Source organism: Pangasianodon hypophthalmus, chromosome 15, assembly GCF_027358585.1.
Source record: "Pangasianodon hypophthalmus isolate fPanHyp1 chromosome 15, fPanHyp1.pri, whole genome shotgun sequence".
In the NCBI taxonomy this organism is placed as follows: Eukaryota; Metazoa; Chordata; class Actinopteri; order Siluriformes; family Pangasiidae; genus Pangasianodon; species Pangasianodon hypophthalmus.
The window spans coordinates 22,479,021-22,501,009 of record NC_069724.1 but is presented as its reverse complement, the minus strand read 5'-3'; the positions used below and the strand labels follow the sequence as shown (position 1 = coordinate 22,501,009).

Here is a 21,989-nt window from a genome sequence, read left to right as displayed (position 1 = left end):
CTTTGACAGGTCTTTCTTCCCCTCATTCCTTTTTCTCCAGTAACGCCAAGAGCATTAATAAAAGTTTGGACACACCAGAAGGGTTTTCTTCATTTTTACTACTTTTTGCTATTTTAGAATAATAATGGAGACATGGACACGATGAAATCATACACAAGGAATTATGGAATGTAGTGACCTAAAAGAGTGTTAAACAAATCAAAACCATTTCAGATTTGAAATTCTTAAAAGTATTCCTGATGAAGCTTTGCACACTCTTGGCATCTTCTCAAACAGCTTCATGAGGGAGCTTTTTTCACCCAGGAGGCATTTCTTCAAGTTCCCAAATATGCAGAGCTCCTCACCGCTTCTCCATGTGCTTGGGGAAACCATTTATTTTGAAGTAAAATCTACATATAAAATAGACTTTAATTTATAAATTTGTGAATAATTTACCTGTGTCTCAAATGTGTTGAAAAGTCAGTGAAAGATATGTATTCAATTGAATGTGTCCAAACTTTTGGCCAGTAGTGTAACTATACAAACATATGATGGGTTTGGTAAATAATACTGGAGAAACAGAAAGTGGAAAATGGAAAGTGTTTCAGAGTCTAGTTCCAGAGATGAGGTGTTATTCTTCAGAAGACAGGCTGTGAAGCAGTGGAAGTTGGATTGGAGGAGAGCAAACAAGCTGGAAAATGTGGCTGGATTAAGGGGAAGAAGGGCTGGGGTTGGGGCGGTGGTGAGGGTCAGACTGAGGTGCATGCCACTGGAGGAGGTTGGACAGAGGGACAGTGAAGGAGGCCAATGGAAACTAGACAAAAGGATAGAGACCAGGACAGAGGAGGGGTAGCAAGAGGGGCAATGGAAAAGGCTGGTTAGAGGGACAGTCAGCAGATCAATTGAGGAGGCTGGATAAAGGAACAGCAAGCAGACCAACAAGGAGGGATAGTAAGCAGACCAAGAGATGAGGTTTGACAAAGATTGCAAACAGACAAGCCAAGATGGATGATGGTTAGATGAAGGAATAATAAGCAGACCAAAAGAGGAGTATTGTTGGAGGTCTAAAGAGCAGAACAAAAGCCCTGGCCAGTTTACAGGGATAGTGGGCAGATGAAAAGAGGAGATTTGATGGAGAGATAATGAGCGGACCTATGAGGAGGTCTTCATGGGTCCTCGTAGGCCTGCTCATTATCTCACCATCAAATCTCCTCTTTTCGTCTGCCCAGTATCCCTTTAAACCAGATGAAGGAACAGTGATCAGACCAAGAATGGATGCCTGATGGATGGATAGTGAGCAGACCAAATGAAGTGGCTGGATGAAGGGATAGTGAGCAGTCCAAGAGAGAAGGTTTGATGGAGAGATAGTGAGCAGACTTAGAATTTGGCTAAACAAGGCCTAATGGAGGAGTAGTGATCAGACCAACAGAGAAGGCTGAATGGAGAGATGTTGAGAGAGATTTTAGCCCTGTAGAGAAGGTATTGTGAGCAGGACAGACAGAAGGAAAAATCAGGAGATAAGAGGTAGAGATCAGGCCAGTAAAGGACGAACTACTCCCAAGCCAGTGAAGGAAGCTGGATGAAGATATAGCAAGCAGGTAGAACAGAGGGAGAGCTAGCAGATGAGGAAAGTACTTGGACAAAAGAAACTGTTGGCAGACTGGTGGAGGAGAAAGGATTGAGAAATTTGAGCAGAACAAGAACAAATAGCATATCTATCTATATCTGGGACAGGGAGCAGGCTGGGAGAGGAGGCTTGGTGGTGATATAACAAGCAGACCAAGATGGTAAAGGAGCTAGATGGAAGGATAGTGAGCTAAAGCATGGTGAAGCATGCATACAAGTTGGTAGAGGGTCCTGGATAGAGGGTCAGCAAGTAACCAGGATGTGGAAAGTTGGACAGAGGGATAATCAGCAGAGCAGACGGTCAGAGGGTTAACTGGAGGGATATCAAGCAGGATAGTGGAAGAAGCTGGATGGAGGGATACTGAGCAGGAAAACAGAAGAGACTGGATGGAGGGATACCAAACATGACAGCAGAGGAACCTGGATGGAGGGATACCAAACATGACAGTAGAGGAACCTGGATGGAGGGATACCAAACATGACAGCAGAGGAACCTGGATGGAGGGATACCAAACATGACAGTAGAGGAACCTGGATGGAGGGATACCAAGCAGGCTGGTGTATAATTTGCCTTTTTTGTGTGGAAGGTTAGTACCATGTAAAAACATTTTGGCCTTCACAAGTGTACACTTTCAAGCCCACTCACATTTTTGCGATGAAGTGCTGTTATTTTCCAAAAGGACCACAAGAAAAAAATTGCACAGATTACTCATGCAATACTTGAACCCCACATTTTATCTGGTTCTACAACCAGCTAACATCTCTTAGAGAGGACTTCAGGAAGCTTGAGGAGTATCCACGGGAAATGTTAGATCAGCCAGCTGCCTTCTTCAGAACATATTTATTATATACATCAGGTGAAAGTACACAGAGAGTGCAGGAAAGTGTAGAATGTCTTACATAAAATGGGCAAGGGAAGCAGTGAGACAAACAAAAGAGCAGTCATTTGTGTGGGCACACGCCTTAGGGAGTGTATTCCTCTAGGCTCTGCAACCCTTATTAACTCTGATAAAGATCGAGCAGACACTGCTTATCAGAACATGCATTTGTCTGTTTTATGTGATGGACACGCTGATATTCAACCACATGCCAGACAGACCTATTCAGGGTCATGCAAATTATTTGCATGAAAATACACATCCCACTAACAACAAAAAAAGTACAGCTATTATATAATAGCTAAATTAAGATATTGATATCACAAAAGTTGTGATCTACGCCCCACAGAATTTGTATTGGAGAACACACTCACCAAAAGACACTTCACCACATCAAAAGGTCTACTTTTCCTAAAACAAACACTACTGACGGCAGAAGAAAATGAACGCTAAAATGAAAAAAAGGAGGTGGAGTAAAACTATAATAAAAGAAAAAAATAATTCTTTAAGCCGTGTAACATCTGCTCGGCAACGGCAGTCTCGCATATTCAAATGGCTTTTGTATCAGAACCAACTGTAAGCGGTTTACACAGGGAACATGTAGAGAATAGAAATGTGAACAGACATCAAAAGACAGCAGATTTACTTACACGAGCTCTTTCAAAATGGTGAAGTATCCCCATCACAGACAGGAAACAAAAACACAAAAGAGCCTGGAGTTGTATTTATAAAGCTACAAAGACTACAGACTCCTGATATAGGATCAGTTCTTACATGACAAATGCAGCTCCAAATCAAGATGAGCTAATTCCAGTTCAGCATTTCTTGCTTTGAAATGTTTGACCTATGAACTAGTACATAAACAACAACTAGATTCCACAGCGCTGTTGACTTCACAAATTTCAAGAATTTTCCATAACAGCAGTTCTCGGTTGAAGAGAAAATACCAGGATTACATTAATGTGCTTGTTTTTAATACCTTATCTGATACACAGAAATAAACAGTGTTTCCAAAATGTGTAATTGCTAATATGGTGAAGTTATCTGCAAGGAGATGTTTATTTAACATTTATGGAAGGAGTCTCCAGTGCCAGCACTTTGTAACAGTCTCTCAGAGGTATAGGTGTTTTCTGACACATTAAAGTCTTAAGGACTTGTTTTGTGGACTTTCCACAAATGTACCTATAAATGTACCTATAAATGGATAAAAAGTATGATGTGGTGTTTAATAAAAAATAAAAAAAAATGTTGGCAAATTTCGGTAGCGTAAGAGTACTAAAACACTTCAGGACGTGCTGTTACTGGAAAACAGTCAACGTAACTAACTCCATGTCACTGCTAATTATTTTCCTACAACAGCACACCCTGTCATCGTTTATTCCTTACTTAACCTTCTTATAACACTCATAGCTTTATTTAGAATTTTACAGCCAGATTTATGAGATTTTTCACACCTACATCACTATTAGATTTGGTTATTTAATCCCTTATATGTAGTTTGATTTGTTTGGCAGGACGTAAACTCCCCCTTCAAATTCGGATGCAGACCAAATCAACTGCACCAAGACCTAAATCAAAAACAGGCACCGAAAAAAACACGTGTACATTTTGGATCAGGTGTGAAAAGCAATCCGAACATATAAAAGGAAGTGGTGAGCATTACCTGGCTGCTTGTTCGCAAGGTGTTAGATCACGAGGCTAATTGTAGTGCAGCCAAGCTAAGCAGCATGAGTTGTGGGTTGGCCTGGGGGGACAGCCATCTGTCAGTGAAGGCACGGGGAGGTGACCTGTCTTCTCCTAATCATCTGAATGATGGTCTTATTAATAGCTCGTAGCCTTGCTTAGCGCTCATAGGAAATCCTTTGTGTAGATAAATAAGACTTTGTGCCAATACAATTGGTCAGTTCTTCCTGAGCCCATCTAAAGATGTTGTTTTTCCATTTCAGTAGTGTGACTCCAATTTGTACCTTGACAGAACTGTGACTTGAAAAACTTGAGGGGTGATATGAACCAAAATAAAAAAAAAAAAAAAGGCCTAAAAATCTCTTTCGTTCCCCCGACCCCAAAAACATGATGGGAGTTTTAAAACGGATAGCTCTCTGATTGTAATTATGTAAATTGTTGTTTGGGCTAAATTAAGCACTAAATTCCATTCAAAACTGAGGCTCTCTCATAACGCTGTATAAAACTGATTAGGGGAGCATCACAAAAAGGCTTAAATGGCACCTGCAAATTTTAACCATAGAACCTGCGTGCTAAGCTACTAACCAAACTAACGTCAGTCCTGATGGCTTTAATTGCTTTTATAGTACACTATATGGCCAAAAATATGTGCATACCTGACCATCACACCCATATGTGGCTCTTCCCCAAACTGATGCCACAAGTACAGACTGTCTTTGTATTCTGTAGCATTAAGATTTCCTTTCACTGGAACTAAGAGGCCCAAACATGTTCCAGCATGACAATGTCCCTGTGCACAAAATGGGGTCCAGGAAGAGGTGGTTTGCCAAGGTTGGAGTGAAAGAACTCAAGTGTTCAGCACAGAGCCCTGACCTCAACCCCACTGAACACCTTTCGGAATGAACTGGAACACCAACCTCATGCCAGTCCTTCGTGCCAGACATCAGTGCCTGATCTCATTAATGCTCTTATGGCTGAATGAGCACAAATCCCTACAGCCACACTCCAAAATCTAGTGGAAAGCCTTCCCAGAAGAGTGGAGCTCATTATAACAGCTAAGGGGGACTAACTCCATATTAATGTTCATGCATTTGGAATGGGATGGGGTTCATCGGCAAGGAGTCAATATACTTTTGGTCATACAGTGTATATTTTACATGTTTAGCTACAGAATATAACAACGGAAATCCCACCTGTGTCAACCTGTGACAAATGCAGGCTAGTTCAGTAGCCAGCTAGGGCTAGCACGAGGACATGGGGACGCTTCCAAAACATATTTGTGTCTATTCATAGAGCCTGGCATTTTAATAAAAGTAAAGATGTACACATGTTCCTAGGCCATTTTTAGTAGATTCTTGACCATATATTCTTTTTATTGTACATTGAAGCCATCATTCCCAGAGACTAGACGCTGATAAAGTAGCCAAGACCAATTGTGTACAACTGCAGTAGAATTACAAAATTCAAATTACTAATATAGTGATTCAAAATGAACTATGGCATGAAGGGCAAGCCATATGAATCTAAGTCAAGATGTGACAAACCCTTTACAACAAATGTGGTTACATAAAAGGTACTCTTGACTAATTTAAAAAAAAAAAAAAAATCATAGTACATGTAACCGAGTACACATTAGTTATTAGGGTCCAATTCTCCAGACTCAGTCTCAAGATAAGGACAGAAACAACAGTAATGGCTTTTCGGGAAACATACTGGAGTTTGGAAAATAAAGAGCATAGGCTTTACCTCTATATAATACTCTACAAGTATGAGAGTCTGCTGATTGATTTATAGCATCTGCAATCATCATTCACAGTTTGAGCGATTGCATTGTAACTTCAGAGTACTTAGATTTTATCTAACCTTCTCTATTCTTCTTCTTAAAGCTACAGTATCTTGTACCTGGTAAATAACATTACCAAAAAATAACATCTTCTATCCTTAACATCTGGATCCATGGATTGGATTCTAGACCAAATGACGAACTGTTAATAAATAAATACACGGGATAAATTCAATACTGATGTCATTAAGCACTCTCTAATAGCTGTACTACAGTCCAGGGATGTTCCAAGACCACCCAAGTCATCCAACTTGAAATATAAGATGGATCCAGTGGAACTGACCTTTAAGATTCAATCTGAAATTCTAACACCAAATCTAACTGCGGACAAACTAAACCTGACGTGAGAGCAACAGGAGTGTGTGCACTTCAGACAGTGGATTATGTGGAGGGGGGGGGGGAAAAAAAAAGCCTGAAATCTAACCGCAGACGCAGTAAACGTGATTGTGAGAGCAACAGGAACGTGAACCCGCAGACTCCTGGAGACGTCTTGTTGCAGCTCCAGGGCGGCTTAAGGGGCTCGTGCTAATGAATTAAGAACTGCTGGGGGGAAAACTCCTGCTGCCCGTCAGTCTCCATGGCTGCCTCCTGGAAGGCTGTACAGATCTGCAGACAGGCAGCGGCCATATTAACGGCCCGGGAGACTGTCGCCAGTGTTATTAATGTTCTCACAGTGGTTATTTTATCAAAGCTTTAAATGCTGGGTACAGAACAGACTGCTGGGTCAGACCGGTCCAGTCTGGCCCATGAGGCTGGCCGGGTACGTGGGAACACAGTGAATTAGGGGAGTCCTGGAAAGAGTGGCCAGTTTGAATAGTGTTTGAGAACCGAGGTAGATGGAAGCAAAGTCAGCATTTTGTTTTTGCAATTCATTTCATTAGGTTTTACAAGAATCACAGAGCACACATTTTCGTAGGCACTTTGGATTAGGCGCTTTACAGAGTCATACCTCATTTGCATAGAGCAGACAATCTCCATTCAAATGTCACTGAAATTGCGGCACACGGTACTTAGAAAATGAATGGTTGTCGCTTGGTCGCTTGCTAGTGAGAACATAGGGTAAGAGTCAGAGTTAGCTTCATCTGTAATCAGACCAGGTGAAGTCTTCCATCAAGCTGTCGTGTTGATTAGTGTAAATACATTAGCGAGCCAGTCCAAGAGAGAGATGGAGGATTTTCCAGGAAAGGAGATGCGAGAGTCTGTCTGGTCTGCCATTTATGACTGCTGAGCTAATGCCAGGACTATGAATCAGGGCACCCAGTTTAATTATGAGACAGATAGAAGAGGGGTGGGGAGGGGGAGAGACAGGGAGAGAGAGACAAAGACAGGGAGAGAGAGGGAGAGAGAGATGCTGGCATGATGTCAGAGAGAACACGATAATTAGACCAGACCAGAGAACGAGAGAACAGGAGAAGGAAGGAGAGCCCTGAGCTGGTTTAAAGAGTAGGCTCTGCACAAGACTAATGAGATTAGCCTACAAGAACACACACATGCACACAAATGCACTCTGGGGAATTCAGGTCAGATGTAAGTGGGTGACCCAGACATCTGTGTGGCTGATTGGATGAGCGGCGCGCTTGGCTCTAGGTGTGAGAAATGCAGATTTTATTCCAACGCCCCCAGCAGACGTACACAGTGTTACAAAAAATCATTCTGACTCATCTGACTGTCTCTTTCGCCTCTGAGTACAAACAACTAGAACATCTATTTAAGGAGTGGGAATCTCCAGGGAGCTCACGATTCGATCAGAGGGCCACAACGCCATGATAAACCTGTTCGTTCAAATCATGACGCATTTACATTTTTTTCTTTTATTTCTAAAGCCAACTTCATGATTTTTCCCCACGTATGACCACATGCTGCTTTTACAACGTTATTATTAATGTATCACGATGGGAAAAAAATGATTCATGTTTCCATTAACGCTATCAGGGTAGCAACAGTTATGTCAATTTCATCCACAGTTTGTACTTTTTCTAGTAAGATTTGAGGAGATTTCTTTCTTTTTTTTAATTTTCCCCCATTCTTCTCCCTAATTTGGTCACCTGCCAATTCCCATGACAGCTACCAGCTGCCCTCTTCTGCATACCTGAGCTCACAGATGCGCACGATTGGCTAGTGACGCTTTGACTGACAGGGGAGGGAGAGTATGCCCCTCCCACGCAAAGAGCACAGCCAATTTTGCTTGGACTCCCGGTCATAGATAGCTGTGGCTTCGTCGGGATTTAAACTCTGACTTCAGCTTAAAAAGATACGCAGACTATACTGAGTACTGAAGTGAAAGTGAAGAAGTGAGAGAAAAGTTCAAGTACAGATCCTGAGTGACTCCGAGTGTACTCCGTTATGTCCAACCTCTGCAGAACGCCATGTGTTGTCTCAAAGCACCTGATTTAGGAACAGTATCATGAGGACACTAAGCCAAGTCAATGCCACGAACAGGGAGATTAGTCCCATGACATCAGAGTCTGACAGCAGACACGAGACAAAGACAAGGAGATGACTCAGGTGCTGTTTACACGAGCTTTATCATCATCCTGTCTAATCAGAGTGATTTGCATAAGAGACACACAGCTCATGAGCTATACAGCACACAGACATGTAGATAAGCTGTCTACTACTCAATGTGTGTGTGTGTGTGTGTGTGTGTGACTGTTCTAATAATGAGCTAATAACTGATGACAACATTCTCATTCCTGTGCTTTAGCTAGACACCAGAGCAATCAAATTCCATGAGAAATTGCAATCAGACTCAATTACTGAATATTAATAAACTTGGAACTTGTATTGTGTACCAGACAGAAAAATGTACGAGTTCATCTCAAACTTCCTTTATGTTTTGCTGTCACTGATGTGTAGCTGGATTTTATATTTCTTAGGCAACCTGAGATCATCTGTATTTTAGGCACTATTTATTAAATGAAAGACAGAAACCATCAACACTGGGGCTCAAATCTACAAATATATATATATATATATCTCATCACACCAATCATTTGTTGATTAGTTTCCTATAATAACACACCTTGAATTGTTTTATTCATCTTATACCGCAGCAACGTCACAAATTTTACAATGTTAATTTACTAAGAATGACGCGATAGTTTTTATCCGTTTATAGTTACATTTAATGTTGTGGAACCTCCACGAAGTTACATTATAGCAGGTATAAACAGTCTTTCCATCAACACCTTCTCTTATTTTCTCTCTCCTGAAGTTAAGACAACAACAAAAAAAAAAAACGCAGCTTGTCATGTTAATGAGAAACCGCAAAGTGCAAACTCCTGAAGATGTTCCCTTGTGGGAAAACTTACCACTGGAGACTCCTTCCTTAAATGTGAAATAAACGTTTCCTAACAGAAAACTTCACCATATCAGTGTTTACATTTTTTAATTTGTCTACATGGAGCATCTGTTATACAAGTCTCTGTGTAAGTTGTTACTATAAAAAATATAATGTATTAGAACGAGCGCATTGATGGAACACCTTCACAGTGCATACAGTATGTACATAATACATACATTTTAATTAAAATGAAAATTTCAGTAAGGCAATGAGGCAGGACGCGAGAATCTGACAACTATAACAGTGCGTGTTTAGTTGCAGTTAATGCAGTTAATCATCAGCGTAATAATGTGTGTGTTAACTGCAACTCTCTTGCACACACATGCACGCACACGTATGCTAAATGATTATGGCATGTTTCCGTCTCAGCACAGCTCCAGCATGTAGCTCAATTACACACTGCTGTCCGTAATTAACCGGCTTTGATTCCATCCCCTGACATTTAGGCTGTACACCCATCTCTGGCGAGAGACTCCGATCACGTGCTATAAAGTGCTTATGTAAAAATGATAAATGGCTAATTATCACTTAGAAATGCCTCAAATCCATGGGTGGACCCTGTGTGATCATGAGCCTTAAAGCAATTCTTACACAACGCTAATTGAATGGAATTATTTAAAGTATAAATGCTAACACCAAAGTTTTCCAATGGTCCATTATCTAAAAAAAAAACAAAACAAAACAAAAAACAGAAAAAAGATGAGCAAATTAGCATTTATTTGCAGAACAGGCAGAGGACAAACGCAAATGTGTGTGTGTGTGTGGAAATGAGTTCGATTCAGTTCCCATTTCACTTGGAAAGAAGAGAAATGCTAAACAGACACCAGAGAAGGTATAGAGTAGAGAAGCCTTGAAATATGAATGGGACAGTGTGTAACGTTCAACATGTAGACCGTGTTACGTAAATCCCACACTTCATCAAGCCTCGATAGTGAAAACATAACAAGAACAAAGCACAGACTCCACCACAGAATATACACATTACGCTTTAGTTTTATTCCCAGTGGCAAAAAACAGCAGCTAATCTTCATAACTCAACTGTAGACTCTATATGTAAGGAATAAAACATTTGTCTGGGGACGTGCTGTTGGAGGAAAATAATCAACAACAAGGTGGTGTGATGAAGCAGAAGTTACTGTTATTTTCCTAATCCTAAACATTCTGAAGTGTTTTATTCCTCTAATACTGCACCAGTTTGCCTACTAACAATTTCCTATTTATAAACAAAGACGGATATAAAAAAAAAAAAAATGCATTAAAAGAACATCATACTTTTTTCGTTATGTTTAATGTTGTGGAACATCCAAGAAACAAGTTAGTTCACTTACGTTATAACGTTAACTTTACTTATAAAAAAAAAAAAAAAAAAGCTCATCATGTTACCGAGAAACCTGAAATCCCTGAAAACTTTCTTGTGTCCGAAAATTTTCCATTTGCAAGTTGCAATTTTACATCTGACCTTTTGTTACAAAGCGCTGACACTGGAGACTCCTTCCATAAATACTAACTAAATGTCTCTTCACACAAAGCTTGACCATATCAAAAAATTCTACACATTTTTAATCAGTTTATATGGAGCGTCCCCCCTTACAAGTCCCTGTACAAGTTGTTACCCATAGGAACGATAACGAAGTGAGAGAGGAAAAAAAAAAACAACACAAAAAAAAAACCCATCACATTCAAACATTTTCATATATGGCACACTAGGTTTGGACTTGAACAACAATTTTTCTAGGTAAATGTAAATAACAAAATAACCTACAACACAACAAAACAACCTATAAGTCAGACACGTATACAGCGCCAAAGGGAAAAAAACAAAAGTGCTCGGTAAGTACAGATATAACAGTCAGTTCCTATGAATGTTTCATAAGCATAGCTTTGGGTTGTACACCTTCCACGCCCAGTCTCACACACCTGACACACTCCTTCTCCCCGAGTCTCTCACACAGACCTGAGGAAAGTCCCAGTTTTCCCACTTTACATCAGACGGCTAATGTGTCTGAATTACAAGGGGAAAGTTATACGCTGCAACCTCGTGCAGATCTCCATCTCCACCCTGAGGGAGCTAATGTTTCATCCTGCTGTGCCTTGGCTTCGTTAGAGCTTACGTTTGAGCCGTCCACTGGACTGCCTGCTTAGAAACGAGTCACCCAGACTGCACCTAGTATCATCACACATCCCTTACACACACACACACACACACACGGAACAGAGCGTACAGACACTGCTGTGTTAGGAAAGACTCCAGACAGTTTCACAATTTCACAACGCTAGACCGAACAAAATCCTTCAATCAACATGGCAGTTTCACCGACTCTAATTTTACTGTTTGGTCAAATTTGCTACACTGCCAGGAAAAAAAGGTACTAAACTGTACCATTCCTTGCTGCTCAGGTGGTGCCCTCAAGCATGCACCTTTTGTACCTTTAGTACATCTCTTTTACCTAGAAATCTGCAGGATATGTAACTTCTAAAATGTAATTATGGTCCATTTGTGTACCTTCAATCTTGCTTACAGGAACACTTTAAGATACATTGAAAAGATACAAATAAAGGTACAGAAAGGCACAGTTTAGTACCCTTTTTTTAAACACAGAGTGTAACTAAATTATTATTATTATTATTATTATTATTAAAACAGTGGATTCCCCACTGCTTCTGATTAGCAAAGCTGGTTTTGTGATGTCACTAAACAGGCTAAACAGGTTCGGCCCAATTACACTCAATATGCAAATCAAAGGAGGACTTTTAGCTTTTAAATCTGTGCCATAATAGAGTAATAAAAAACATGACTGTTATGTTTAGACAGGTTTGGCTGCTGTTAAATACATAAATAAATCACTGAGAAAATGACAGAACGAATCGAGATTCAGCTTGCAAAATTCCTCAAGCTAAAAGAGTTTTACTGAAGAGTGCTAATGTTAGGAGAGATGGAGTCATGTCCAGTTTATCCATCATGTATACTAAATTCTGATTCAAAACCCCCAAATCTCAACAAACCTGGACAGCAGATTAGCTGTCAAACAGTGAAGAGCCTAACGAGGATCATGTGGTAGATGATGGGAGTTATGGCATACATGTTTGAGCAGAGTTTGACCGTAAGTGGTGCCAGTGGTGATGGAGAGCTGCACCGTCATCATCAGGAGGCATCTGACGCCTCTGAACAGTCGGCTTATAATTAACTTTAAATATTACGCTACTTGTTAAAATGATGCGACTTACACTTACTCATGGACAACCCCTGATGGTGTAAAAAGACAGAATCGTGACGTTCTGGAATTGCACAGCCTCAGTTTGGAACAACATTCCTCGTATAGCCGCAAACTCACCCAAACTCCACCCTCTTTGAAATAAACGAATGGCAAACATTTTTTCTCAAACAAATGATTATTGTAAAAAGGAATAACATGCAGGAAAATGCACTATGGACCAGGTTTGCTGCTAATGAGCTAGAGCGAGACACACCCCTGAGGGCGGGACATATATGTTCTACAGAGCATTCAATTGGACGAACACATGACTAGTTCAGGATGAGTCATCAAAAGTTTTTAGCGGAAGAGACAATATAGATAATATTTCCACAACCATTTTTTTGTATTTTCTTCTACACAATCATATCAGTGTCCATAACATACCATCATTTTACTCTGATCATTTGCATCATTTGGAATTACATTTTAAGTCGTAATTATCAGCGACGTCTTGCTTCATGAATAAATTGTGCCCAGATTTAGGATTGCATGGTCCAATGACTTCTGTGTGACTCAAACCTGACCTCAACACACCATGTTCAGTTTTCTTCATCTGAGCTTTCCATGAAATACAATTATAATCAGCGTTGCACTTTAGTCCTGTGGTGATCATGTGGTAACGTTCGTGTTGCCTTATTCATTCAGACAGACTGATGCAATCCACTGTGTCAGACGTGTGGTGTAATTCTGAAAGATGTGCTTCATGGAAATGACCTCATCACCATGTTCTAATTAAAGTATAGTTAATGTGCACGAGGACAAATGCTGTTACGACACCAGACATGTTTGAGACATGACACTCTGTTCAAGATGAGGCTAATGAAAATACAACTATCCAACACACACACACACACACACACACACACACGACGAGGTGAGGTTTTGACATTCAGCTTGGATTCTGTGACTATTTCTACACACTGCACCGTTTTAAAACCTAATCGTCATTACAGTTAAAAGGATTTGTAGAGTGCTACTGTGATTTGCTGCGTTTTCTTGCTTTTCTGCTCACCACGGTTGTAAAGAGTGATTATCTGAGTTACTTCCTGTCAGCTTGAAACAGTCTGGCTGTTCTCTTCCTCTCTCTCATCAACAAGGAGAAATAGGAGACAAAAACAATTACCGTGGACCACCAAGATTCATTCGACCGATCAGAACAGAAGGGTGTCTCTCTCTACGTGCCTGTCAGTCAGGCGTTCTAGCCTGGGGATGTGTTTTGGAGGGCATGGCTTTGGAAAAACACGTTTGAATTTTGAGTTTTAAAACCTCAACCAAAATTGATGACTGCACCTTTAGTCCAAAAGGGAAGTACACCATATTTACATTTCCCATTAATTCAATAATAGCAATGACAAGTAGTGATTCAGACTCTGCCTCAACACACAGCTGTCACTTTTAGACAAAAATATTCTGTGGCACTTCCTTATTTGGTGCATCACCATGCCTGATTTTTGAAAACAAGGCGAGATGTATTCAATTTAACAGCCAGGATGAGTCACTGGTCTGAAAGCTCTCCTGCACTTCCTGTTACACTGACAGGCAGCTTTGCCTGAAGTCTGAAGTTTGGGGCTGAGGCTCTCCTGAGGTTCTCTTCAGGACTTCAGGTAGCTGGAATCTTACCTGTACAACCTCACACCCCCTAAAACAGCCAGGAAACTCCTCCGTCCTGTAATCCTCCACTTTCCTTCACACACCGATTGCAAAACCACATTAAATAAACATTAGCTCCTGTACTGCTGCTCCAGCTCCTGTACTGTCTCACTGATTCCCTTTACCTGTGTCTCATCTCTCTCTCTCTCTCTCTCTCTCTCTCTCTCTCTCTCTCTCTCACACACACACACACACACACACACACACACACACACACACACACACACACACCTGACTCTTCCCCCAGCTCTCTGTTCTATTACATAGCGCAGTGCAATGATAAAACTCTCTCTCTGTCTTAATCCATCTGTGTTGCTTGCTCTCTCTCTCTCCGTGTCTCTCTCACTCTTCCCATTTGTCTGTCTCTTGGTTGCACCATTCATCTCCATCTGTCTCTCTCTCTCTCTCTCTCTCTCTCTCTCTCAATCTGTCTGCTAGTCTCTCCATCTCTTTCTGTCTGTCTCTTGCTCTCTCCATTTGTCTCTGTCCGTCTGTCTCTCTCTCACTCTTTGTCTCACTTAATCCGTCTGTGTTTCTGTCCTTCTCTCTGCCTGTCTCCGTTCTTCATTCTCTCTCTGGCTGCACCTGTCTTGTCTTTCTATCTCTGTCTGCCTCTCATTCTGTTTGTCTGTCTCCACGTGCCTTTCTTTCACTCTGTCTCCTTCTTTCTCTCTCTCACTTTGACCGTTTCGATCTGACTTTCTTGCCCCGTCTGTCGCTCCATCTCTCTCTCGCTCCATCTCTCTCCTGGTGTCTGTCAGTGTCTCTATCTCTGTCTGTCTCCTTCTGTATGTCCCTCACTCCGTCTGTCCTTCTTCATCTGTCTCTCTCTCACTCCGTCTGTCACCATCTGTATCTCTCTTGTTTGTCCCTCTCTTGCTCTGTCTGTGTCTCTCTCTCACTCCATCTGTCTGGTCTCTAGTCTATCTCTCACTCCCTCGATCTACCTCTCTAGCACCGTCTGTCAAACCAGATACTCATTAAGAGCAAGTTTTGTGAAATTTGTTGGAGAAAATGTACACGACAAAAGTGAGAATGATGGTGTAACACACAGGACCACTCCTGTTGCTCACACACACACACACACACACACACACACTTTCTCTCTCTCTCCTCAGGGCACATTACTGTCATGTTCTAATATACAGACTGAGGCAATGCAGCACTGCTTTAACAGAGAAACAGCTCAGTGTGTGTACTGCTGGAGGTGTTTCATGTGGGTAAAAGTGGAAGCTTTTGTCTAATAACATTTTTTTCTTTGTGTAGTCACAATGTCAAGCAATTTATTATTCAATATAAAAAATTTACATTCTTCAAGGCCAAGTATTCACCCAAACAGCATTCCTTTCTTTCTAATACACCTCCCTGTCTCGCTCATTTAACCTCACTCCATATTTGGAAAACTCCCAAAGCTCCAAACCAGTGAAATGACCGCAGTACAGGTTCCTTTGCCTTGTTCTAAGATTTGATATCTTCCTGTTATGTGAAGTGGAGTCGAAACAGGCTGTAATGAGAGCGATAAGGCTGTCTGGGGCTGAAATGATAGACTTGCGATCCAAAATTATTTCGGCGTGAGTGAGCCAATCAGAGCCGTGCTGCAGTCGGAGCGCACCGTCCCGCCAGCAGTGCGCATATTTTCCTCATATTATGTCTGGGTCACTGTGTGTCCCTGGATGACTGTTTCGCATCTAAATATAACAGATTTTCGTATCTTTAGACACGATGTCTCGATTAAATAGAGGCACAAAGTTAGTGTGTGTGTTTTTCCCACGTTCGGAACAAGGAAATCCCATCCTTGTATCAATGACACGAGACGCTCGTATCAGAGCAGACAGAAAAACAGCTCTTTCTCTTTGTGTTTCAGAGAGAAAAAAAAAAACTGAGGAAGGAAAATTCAGTAATATCACTAAGCCATGGAGTGATAAGCTCTGTCTGAGAATCCAGTATATAATATTCTTCCCACACACAGAGACAGAGAGAGAGAGAGAGAGAGAGAGAGAGAGAAGGCTGAGAATGCAGACGTCTTGTTTGGGTGGCATGATTTTTGCATACGAGGCGTGCGTGCATGCGTGTGTGTGTGTGTGTGTGTGTGTGTGTGTGTGTGTGTGTACGTGGTGTGCCAGACGTAGCGCGTGTCTGGACTATGACGTGGATGTGGAGAGATGAAAGCATGAATATGGAGTGTGCTGAAAAAGAAACGGAGACAAAAGACAAAAAGAGACTGAGACATGGAAGAAAGGATGAAACAGACTAGAGGAGTGGCAAGAACAAGAGAATGACAAAAGAGGGGTGCAGGGGAGTGTGTGAGGAGCATTAATGAGGGCAGCAGACAGCAGTCTGACCCACTCAGACACGCGCCAGACGTCTGAGCGGGGCTCCGGGGCGTGTGTTTGTGCATACGTACGTGTATGGAATGCAGACGTGCACACACACACACACACACAAACACACACCACACACACCCACACACAACACACACGAGCAAAAGAGACACCAAACAAGTCAACACATGAAGACTGTGTAAAAATCAAGCGCGCCAGGCTTTGGTCATCCCTGTATGTCTCACACACACACACACACACACACACACACACACACACACACACACTTTTCACTGCTATTGTCTATGCTGAGCCCCTCCAGCTGCAGCCGTACCCCTCCTCCCAAGGGTGCGCTAGGTTTGAGACGAGACTTCAGCCCTGATCTTTGCCCCTCATCACTCACAAGCTTCACTACACAGCGTAGAACTCAAGGATGGAGCATGGAGCCTCTGCTGGTCACCAGCAGGAATAAAACACATAGCAGCATGCTAATATAGGAAAAATAATCAACAACCAGGTGGTGTGATGTGGCCCTAAGTGTTTTCTTCCTCCTATACCACAGCAACTTACCATCAGTTACAATTTGCATTTATTAAAGAATGACCCATCATACTTTTAATCCATTTATAGTTACGTATAATGTGGAATAATGATTTTAAATATAATAATAATAATAATAATAATAATAATAATAATAATTGAGATAAAAAAAAAAATACATCACCCTCTGGAAGTTACAGCTTTACCTCTAACTGTTACAAAGCGCTGACACTGGAGACTCCTTCCACAAAAGGTAAATGAACAAAACTGATGACACCAATAACACTATCTTAAAGGTGCAATAGTTGTTGTTTTTTTTTTATTTCTTACTACAAAAAATATGTAGAACATGATTTTAAAAAAAATAATGGTTTAAACCATAGCCTCAGCAAAAGTGTGTAACCTGTCCGTTAATCTGCCTTCCGGCCCGGGGGCTTGTTTGTGTTTACCTGGGCCTGTTGTTAGTCATTTTACAGACACGCCCCTTCACGTCACAGGGCCACAAGGTCACCTGCAGTTTGCAGGACATTCTAGAAGCCTCTAGAGACTGGTGTCTCTGGTGGGAGAACACTGCTTCAGATTAGATAGAGTAGCATGTTAAGGCTACTGTATAATGTGCACAGTATACTGTATATATTTGCTAATACTTGATTACACCTCCTCTTGCTATAACACTACCAACCTGCTCAGGGAAAGATGCCACCAGTGTCTTGAGACAGTTCCTGTCACTTTTACCCACTCTTCCACCGACGGGGTTTGCATTTCCACTCAAGTGCCTATTTCACTCTTCTACAGGACCAATGATTCTGCAATCCACTCCAACATGTCACACACAGATCTGGCCCTATGCAGATTTCACCTCTATAGTTGTCATCCTGGAATGTAGGAGTGTCAGTGTTGTGTTCTGCTTGGACAAACACTAATCTCTTTGTCTTTTGTTGAAGCACAAAAAGGAAATCTCTTGTCTGGCCAACAACCAATGATCTGGTTTTATGCTACATTGCATGCGTTCAAGTGAGTAACCTATTGACATTGTACAATAAGTACAATAAGTACTGTGACTAATTTCTTGCCTGGGGAGATTAACACACATCTAACTGTGCTGCATTTGTCCAAATATTTATTCTGATAGACAGACAAGTTCACTCCTGTTATCACTTACATTATAGCAGCCATATCACAACCTCTCTTTATTATCTTTCTTGAAGTTAATTAGACGAAACAATTAGATTCTCTCCTGAAGACTTTCACGTGGTGGAAAACCCGCTGACTTTTACAAAGCACTGACACTGGAGACTCATTCATTACATGTTAAATAAACGTCTCCTCATACAAAGCTTTTCCACAGTAACAATACGTTTTCTTACAAGTCTCTGTGAATGAGATGTTACCATAGAAACGATAACGTATTAGAACAAGCGTATTAATCATTTGAATCATTTTGAATCATTTGAATTACTGTCAGAGCTGCTGTTATAGAAAATTAACCAACACCTTCTGACCTTTCAGATTCAAGAATTCTGCAGCGCTGTGGTATAACATGGTAATGTGATCCTGTGATCATCTGTAGTAGTGTACGACCTTACAGTGCTTTCTCGCAGAGATCTGAAAAGAAACTAGGTAAATTAGTTAGACTGCGAGTCTCAATGCCCTGTATTCAAACGATATGGCAGGTTTCTGACATACTGAGTCATCGCAAGCAAGACCCGTTATGCATTATCTGCACTGAAAACAAGTTTCTCCTCCATTTCTGTAGACAACTGCTGTGGAAAACGGCCACGTGTGCTGCCTCACCAGTTCTCAAGTGGGAACCTTTAAACTCATCATGGAGCTCAGGACAGAGCAGTCATACACACACAAACACCCCCTCCCTCCTGCCCTCCTCTTCTACTCACATAATCCGGCAGCGCCGTGCCATCTGCTCCCAGCGGCCTCTGCAGAGACTGCGTGGCTCGCTCCAACACCTTATTGTGCTTCTTAGACAGCAGTGCAAACAGACTGAAAGACACAGAGAAAGAAAACAAGACGAATGACAGATTAATCAGCCAATCTGTTCAGACAATAAAATCTCTCACATTAACAACACAAAACATCTAACTGTGATGCTTTGCGGCTCAAGAAGTTGTCTTGCTGCTGTCTGGATAAGAGACACAGTCATCTCATTGTCTGCTTAGAAGACGTATTTTAAAAGAAATTTCAGCCAATGAAAGCGTTAAAAATACACACGGATGGACAAATGAGTAGCTTGAGAAAGAAAAAAATACTCCATAGTGACTTATGCAAAACAAACGTTCTTGGTTGGTAGGTTGGTAGGTTGTTGCAGTTGTTCTCTGAGGGACGGAAAAAAAAAAAACCATAGTTGGTGAAGTTTTTCATAAAGTGTTGATGTTTATTTAGCACAACATTTTTATTCAGCATTATTTTCAACAGTCAGAAATAAAGCTGGGAATGTTACGTTTTCCAGCACAGCAAAGTCTTGACTTTGCTACCAGGATGTACTGCGTGTGTGTGTGTGTGTGTGTGTGTGTGTGTGTGTTACGGCCAGCCTCAGGCTCTCTCCATGCTTATAAACTGTTTACAGTGACCTTCAAACCTCTGCTTATGTTGTGTGTTTATGTGGATAAAGATGCCATGCGTTTAAAGGGGCTTCAGGAGAGCAGAGTGCATTATGGGAAAGGTCTAACATGACTCACACTGACCTTATCAATCACAATGGACACATCTAGCCTTGAGTAACGTCTCCCCTATGCGGTGTGGACAAGTACACCAATACAGCGTGTGCAGTAATAACTAGCTACAGTGTGCAGAAATGTTTTCCTTTATGGAGTTAGTAACAGATATCAACACTGTTGTTGTTGCGCCAGCTTAACTGCTAACCTTTAACATTTCCACTCAGGAATCAGTCGGTACTTTACTCCATTTATCAGCCCATTCAAGCAGTCGGTACAGCGTGTCCTGTTTTGTTGGCGGATCTGAGCTGAGAATAACTAATCTGCAGCCGTCCATTGTGAAACATTAATCTTGTCACCACGGAGGACAACAGATTTGCTTCCCAAAAATGTGAATGCTGCAGTTCCACTGTAATCAGCATGTGACCAATGCCCAAAAAAAAAAAGTTTTATATATGTATATATTTTATACACACACACACACACACACACACACATTTAAAATATATTTGTATGTGTAGATCACATTCAAAGGACAAGACATTCACAAACTTCATTATGAAGTAACGTGTTGTTCCACAAGTGCCTACAAATTCATTCGTATAAAATAAACTAAAATAATGAACAAATAACTAAATAAATAAACTAAAAATAAAAAAATTGTAAATTTAAGAGTGAAACTAAACTGAAATTAATGGCCAAATTTCCGTGTTCAGGGTGAATAGTTTTACTTCTGTTTTACTTTCCATAAATGTTAAATAAACGTCTCCTTGACCATATTAATGATTACACACAATTTCAACCCGTTTATGTGAAGCTTCCGCTGTGCAAATCCATGTGCATAACTTATTGATATAAACCCGGGAACTACTTTCTGTTTCAGAAAATTAATCAACACCTTCTGACCAATCATCAATTCATAATGTCAGAGTGGCACTGTTTTGATTAACCTTCTGCTGAAAGGTTCTATCGGACATCCCGAGCGTATAAAACGCACGTTTCCATTCACAGGATTCTTTTCTCCACAAAGTTCACCAAGCATTTGCTTTTTTCAGGAACCAGGTTGAAACTATAGAATCAAATTAGCTTTAGATATTTTATTAGATTAGCTGATTTTACACACCACCCTCACCCCCAAGCTGCAAGTTGTTTTTCTTCACTGTTAGTGTCACATTTCACTCTATACCTCAGTTAACTACATTCTTTCATGCTCTCTAACTGAACATTTCACATCGTTTCTTTCAACAATATTTGGCTCAGGAGATGAGCACACTCACGTGCATATCATGTTGAGAAAAAAAAAAAAAAAAAAAAAGATGAAGCCATTCACTCTCTAAATTGAAGATCCTGAGGATGAACTGAAACTATAAATCATTAAAAAATTATTAAAGCACAACGATTAGTGCCAGATAGGAGTAATTATTAGACACTAATATACACTGAATTTAAAGCGTGTAAACAGAAGATGAATACAGTGTGTGTGTGTGTGTGTGTGTGCGCGTGTGTGTGTGTTTGTGCATGTGTGTGCATGTGTGTGTATTTGGTAAAGCCTGAAGATAAATGGATGAGCAGAAAGTGGCAGGTGGTCCTGTCTGGGGAGAGAAGCCGGGTGGCAGACTGCACTACTGTCCGTGTGTGTGTGTGTGTGTGTGTGTGTGTGTGTGTGTGTATATATATATATATATATATGTGCGTGTGTTTGTGTGTTTGTGTGTGTGAGATGTTTGGGCTAGACAGAGTGTCTGAAAGCTGTGTCATTGTGACCTGCTGAGACGACAAACGCATAGCCAGACCAGCAGCACACACACAGCCTTCAAACATTGTCTGCTCCTGGAGCTTTACTCTGTGTGTGTGTGTGTGTGTGTGTGTGTGTGTGTGTGTCAAAAACATGGACATATTCCTTGAAAATCCACCGTCTCTATGCCTATATGTGTTGTCTCTGAATTCTCACTTGTATTTGTGCGTTCCCTATCCTCCACTTTCTCGCTCCGTCAACGCTTTTCTCGCACTTCTCCACCCCCTGATCTATTTTCTTATTCCGAAGTGTTCCGGCGGCAGTCGCACGCATATGTGTGTGTGTGAGAGAGAGACAGAGAGAGATAGCGGGAGGAAAAGCGGTAGACGGTATGGTGTGTTCCCCTGATGGTCTTCACTGTTAAAAATAACCAGCTCTGTCTCTCACGTCTCCTGGGTTGAGCTCCTG

The 21,989-nt window shown here is 41.2% G+C and overlaps 1 protein-coding gene across 2 annotated transcripts in view; it reads right to left on the bottom strand.

The window, feature by feature from the left end:
• Nucleotides 1-21,989, bottom strand: part of dym (dymeclin) — an 81,315-nt gene that overhangs the window by 14,511 nt on the left and 44,815 nt on the right. Inside the window, exons 14-15 of one of the 2 annotated variants that reach the window (XM_053240010.1) lie at nucleotides 19,013-19,115; nucleotides 6,442-11,535 (exon numbers count right to left, since the gene is read on the bottom strand). In XM_053240010.1, the coding sequence (XP_053095985.1) occupies nucleotides 11,491-11,535; nucleotides 19,013-19,115 (148 nt within the window). In that variant the 3' untranslated portion in view covers nucleotides 6,442-11,490. Of the gene's footprint in view, nucleotides 1-6,441; nucleotides 11,536-19,012; nucleotides 19,116-21,989 lie in introns of those variants that run through there. The other variant, XM_026928957.3, reaches the window with a different exon arrangement.